At 37.6% G+C, this 5,895-nt stretch overlaps 1 protein-coding gene across 1 annotated transcript; it reads right to left on the bottom strand.

Annotated features, from left to right (window-relative positions):
- Window positions 1-5,233, bottom strand: LOC139745341 (aqualysin-1-like). Its single transcript, XM_071655739.1, has 6 exons — window positions 5,116-5,233; window positions 3,651-3,766; window positions 2,899-3,040; window positions 2,077-2,261; window positions 1,411-1,582; window positions 1-134 (listed from the first exon to the last, which is right to left on the bottom strand). The coding sequence occupies exons 1-6, from the start codon at window positions 5,231-5,233 to the stop codon at window positions 1-3; spliced, it is 867 nt and encodes a 288-aa protein (XP_071511840.1).
- Between the last annotated feature and the right edge of the window lie 662 nt (window positions 5,234-5,895).

The raw sequence follows: 5,895 nt of genomic DNA, 5'->3' as shown, positions 1-5,895 counted from the left end.
CTAGTCCAGGTACAGGAGTTTGTTTGGAGTTCCTGTCTTGGTATCAGAGATTCTGTTGTTGGTGGCGCTGTCTATGATCAGATTCCGGACATCGGTTGCCGGGATACCGTTGCCAAGGTGAATGGCAGCAACCCCTGGTGAGAGAAAAGTGAGCGAGCGAGGGAAGAGGCGGGGGGGGGGGGGGTGGAGAGATAATATACTAGAACATGAGTTCGTTGAGCTGTTGAATTCTAGGTGATTACATTCAATGATCAAATCAGTGATCACGTGCCAGAGAGAGATGATTGAGTTTAGGATGCAAAAGACACGAACGTACGTTGAGGTAACGCTAAGATTCATATTAAATATTATCACCAATCTTTGCAAAATCATTGGAATAATGTCATGCATATTGCAGTAAAATAAATTTTGTTATACGCCCTAATTTTTAAACAATAATAGTAAAATCAGAATTATATCCACATTTATTTTGAAATACCCGAGATTGAGCAAAAGAACTTTTAATGACAAAAACAATAATATTTTACCGTCCAAGAGTAAAACGGCCCGAGTCACTATAAAAAAAGCTTATAGTTTATAGATTTATATAGTTTATAGCTTATAGATTCGACAAGCCCGTGCAATTCTGTTCAGAATACGATCCTGTGGTGTTAGTCCCACATTCATTTTGTATCATACCTTATGACTTGAACTTCTTACAAATTGTTAAACAATATAATTTGTCAAATGCATTATATGTATTATAATGGTTGGAGTTTGAACTGAATAAAAATAAAGGCACATTCAGTTTTCATGGCCAAACTATGAAGTTGGATGCTTTTAAATATCTCCAAAACTTTGCATTCTTACGTCAACAACTAAGAAGATAATGATAATAATAGAAAAATCCTCAATGTCGGCACAGCTCCAAGTCACAAAAGAATATGGATCTTACTTTCAAAAGATATGTAAATGATAATGCGATAGCAAGCAGCTGGCAAGAGGTTAAATAAATTTGATCGTCATTAATATTGTTAAATGATGCAGAAGAAGACAGTTTGGAAAATTATGAAAAGAAACCCTGGTATAGAAACTATTCTATTGGCCCTGACTGATATAAAAAATGTACTTTACCTAGAAATTTTCTGGTTAAAACTATGAGCAGAGACCGGTGACTCCAAAAGAAGTATTCACTTCGGGGCTGCGCCAATCAGTGAATACTTCTTTTTGAGTCACTGAGAGCTATAGTTTTGACAAGAAACTCGAAATTTGAACAAGAAATTCGAAAAGTTTATTTGTTTTTGCGTTTGACTCAAAATGGAGTGTCAAGCATTCTGACATAGCTGGAAACACCTATAATCACGTGAAGGTCTTTCAACCAATCACTAGAGGATAACTGTTTGATCCAAAATATAATACTGAATAATTTACCGGCAACATGTGGGCACGCCATGCTTGTCCCGCTCTTGAGGGTAGTGGCTGAATCAGAGTCCGGCGAGGCGCTCTCTATAGCAACACCTGGAGCGAAGATCTCAACGCACTCACCATAGCTAGAGAAGTAGGCTCGTGCGTCAGAGCTGTCTGAGGCTGCCACAGATATAGCCTATAGTATAATGCGTTAGATATTATCTTAGAGATCATTGTGGATTGGAAAGTCTACTTTCATACAATTGCTTGTTGGAGAAAATGTAGGCATGATATTGGTAAAGCATTAGCATTACACAGAGTAGCATAAATAGCAGTGAGTCGCAGTAGTAGTACGTAGTAACTGATGGCATCAGGTATGTGGGTACCATCATTAGTCTGTAAAATATAAAGTTATTCTGCTCAATTTACAGTATATTTCGGCAAGGAAATTATTCCTTATATTTTAGTAAGAGCTCAAATTGCTATCTGAACAAGTACATTATTTCAAGCGTTTCCTTTGTTGAACGAGAATATGTTTATTTAGGGGTATCATACGATGATTTGTTTCGTTTCTGTGCTCGAGAAGCAGAGTGAATGCTGAACACACATTTAGCCAGCTACCGTCCAACCAGGGAGGTGGAAGAACGAACTTCTACCTCCGAGCTCCCTGGTCCAATCCTTGAAACTGACCTTTTCAGTGCGAGATGGAGAGAATACACAAGCATCTCCGTCAGTGTTTCCGGCCGCTGCCACGGCCACGATACCAAGGTCCACCGCTCTGTTCACAGTCTCGTCCACTGACTTCCGTCCGATCACACCGAAGGACATCGACATGACAGCAGGCAGGTCAGCATTGGCCGTAGTGTGGTCAATGGCTGGAGATCGATAACATTCATTTTTTAAGAGATTATTTTCATAAATAAAGTGTACGTGAATTATATACTGCTAAAGAACTTGTATGCAAAGCTTTAAGAGCCCTGTCCGCTTGCCTCTCTGCAGCGCCCAAAATACGTGATATGGTTTGATTTCATTCATAACATAGATTTGAGAGTAGATGAACACATACTCAACTTTGATTTTAATACTCATGTTGAAGTGGCTTGGTTCGTTGCTATAGTACGCGGATACGAGCAAGGCGGGTGTAAATAAACGGATAACAGCATGCATGCTCTTTTTATAATTATCGTTTTAAGTTTACACCTGATACCCAGTGGCATATACTTATATATCCTGGGGGGTGTTTCATAAAGCTGCTCGTAAAGTTACGAACAACTTACGAGCGACTGGTGATCAGTTCTTGTGCTGAATTATGAAAATTCTGATAAATACAATAGTGTATAGCACATCAGAACTAATCACCAGTCGCTCGTAAGCTGTTCGTAACTTTACGAACAGCTTTATGAAACGGGGCCCCGAAGTGCTACGGGGTGAAAAGCCGTTAATAACTGGCTTGGGTATGACCAGATCATTTAGAACAGACAATATTCCTGATTATTACAAACAAATATTTACCAGCGATAATTTTAGAAGCCGACCCATAGCCATCACAGTCAAAGAGACGAACGGACACAATCTGTGCGTCACGAGCTATACCATGAATAGCGCCCGCTGCTGTTCCAGCACAATGAGTACCATGCCCATGGCAGTCGTGTCCCTGAATCAAGCAATCATTAGATGGCTGGTGAGATACGCCTCAATAAAGTACAGTAGACTCTCGCTCAAAAAAAAAAAAAAAATATGAAAGGTGAGACATGATGGGATTATCTATGGAAATCTAATATTTGTAAATCACAATAATAACACAGGATCGATATCGCCTATAGCACATAATAGCCCATCTGGACAATATTTAAAACACACACACACACACACACACACACACACACACACACACACACACACACACACACACACACAATGTTGTAACACTGAAAATGGAACATTTGACCGTCACACAAACTTCCTAATTTCAGATTAAGGTAATGAAGTCAAGATTTACATGAAGTGTTATCGCTCAAAATGGTGAATGTAATAAGAGAGAAACATTTAGCCGTGTGTTCTATAACTCCATGGTTCAACAGTGTAATATTATGACAGCAAAATCATGTGCCTTGTAATCATGAAATAAGACTTGTATAAACGAATTTGAATTCTGTTTGTCTTTACAATGACCTTTAATAAATCAGAATTAAGAGTTCATTACAGAAAAGAAATGTGGAGAAAGATTAGGAAGTGATTACTGATAAAAGTCAAAAGTCTCCTACATTCCAACCGTCGCCTACAAAGTCGACTGGATCTCTGCGTGCCCTACCAGTGAAGTCTTCATGGGTCTCACTAATACCCGTATCCAGGACATAGACCGTAACGCCTGCTCCACTGCCTGTTAGTAAGTATCAAATCATAGATACGAATACCATAATATCAGTGTGAAATACGAGCTGACGAACTCTTAGTCAATACAATTTTTTTTTTACTTTACTTACTGGATTTCAAACCTGGACAGCCAGTAATTTTTCTTTTCTGTGAGTGATAAACTTCTTAATATTTGTTTTTCTCTTTAAATTTCAGCTTGATTGCATTATGATCGAAGCATTTCGTCGTAATTTTCAAAGATGTACAGGAAGAGTGAGGAAGGTACTAAAACTACAAGTTGAGATTATACATAGTAGTAAAGGCTTCATTACATGAACCTTATGGCAAATAAACCAATCCTCTTTGGAGTCGATTTGTTTGTTGTTTTCATTTCTGCATTTTTTCTCGAAAACACGAATATAAATGAAACAATGAAATCACAAATCAATAAAAAAGGAAATCGTATCTAAATGAACTAATTACTTTTTACGTAACTTCGTGAAATGAAATTCCCAGATGCTTTGTAGATCTTACAATTCAAATGGGAGTCAACATTTTAGGCCTAGGCTACAAACGAGAAAGATTAACACTGTCATTCCGTTTTCAGAAGCAAATTCCAAACAACATGTCACTTACACGGTCACGTTTCTTTTACTAAGGAAGGCAAGTTAAGTTAAAAAGTTAAGAGGACTGAACTTTATTTATGAATTATTCCTGTTGGCAAACCACGATTTATTCAAAGGTTTTGATTCTAAGAAACAATGAAATCGGGAGACGTGATAGAATGGGATCATTAGGGATATCATTCTTCCTCTTCTGTCATGGGGGTTTGCGAAAATTTTGTGTTTTTATTGTTTTCTTGTAGTATGCAACAGGATAGGGCCTATTGGAAACAGGCTTTCTTCATTGTTCAGACAAAATAGTGTTGAGCTTGATAATGCCATCATTTCGTATTTTCCTCCATACTCTCTAAAAAAATCGAGTGAAAATATTCACTCTAGAAGGAGAGAATACAAAAAAGTGAATTTAGAGTGAAATTGGAGTGAATTTTGAGTGAAAGTGTTCATTTTCACTCGTTTTGGAGTGACCACAGGGATCACTCGAAGATTTTGGAGTGATCCCTGAGGTTACTCCAATAAGAGTTCATTTTCACTCAAAATTCACTCCAATTTCACTCTAAATTCACTCCTTTTTTTATTCACTCCTTCAAGAGTGAATATTTTCACTCCAATTTTTTTTTAGAGAGTAGCTCTTTGGTTTTTTATGTTATCTGTCCGTGCTCTATGAATTATGTGAAAGATACTTAATTGTAAAAAATGAATCAAACTGAATTACACTGATTTATGTGAAACGATACCCTATAAGGTAAAATGTTACCTGTGATCTCAAAGTTGTCGTTTAAGGGAAGGTCACGCTGGTCAATGCGGTCCAGTCCCCACGGCACTGAGAAAATTGTGGCGATGGTGTCAGTCTCTATGTATCTCACTCCCGGCATGCGTCGTATCTGGGCGGGGCGACACATGCATTGCTTTTTAATACCTATCATTTTTTCTTGCACATGAGTAATTCCAGCACAACATGACCTGCCAGTTTAATTTTTATTTCATTTATTACAGTTTCCACACAAAGTATTTTTGAAACATACATCTGGAGATCAATGAACATTAACCAATATTTGAAAATCAGGTGTAAACAGACTTTATATATTTCATCATACAGAATGGTTTTAATTCAGTCTAGAGTATGTCACAATCACATTGGATAATTCAAATAATGTGTGGGGGACCTACATAGAAGTAGATGCTTGTGGGGTTACTACTTGGTACTACAGTGGAAACTCGATATAACGAGATGGTCGGGACCGAGTCATTTTCCTCGTTATAGCCGATATCTCGTTATATCAGTAGGCATAAAAGGAGGCATAAAATAATGACATTAATTTGCACATGTGGGACTACCCATCATATTTCAATCAATACTGAAAACTTGATATTGTGAGCGAGGGAATTACTCACCTTTATGGGTAAGAAGATGTTTTTGCCAAGGAAATCCAATATCAAGAATGTGTTTCTTATTAATTGTAGATGTTTGAATTTGTAAATTTATATAGCTTGCGATTGTATCAAGATCGTCTGTGGATTGGTATGTGCATGGTTA

Source organism: Diadema antillarum, unplaced genomic scaffold, assembly GCF_040938485.1.
Source record: "Diadema antillarum isolate AM-2024a unplaced genomic scaffold, OU_Dant_1.0 seq00001256_RagTag, whole genome shotgun sequence".
Lineage (NCBI taxonomy): Eukaryota > Metazoa > Echinodermata > Echinoidea > Diadematoida > Diadematidae > Diadema > Diadema antillarum.
Note: the sequence above shows the minus strand (reverse complement) of the source record. Positions and strands in the feature narration are given on the sequence as shown.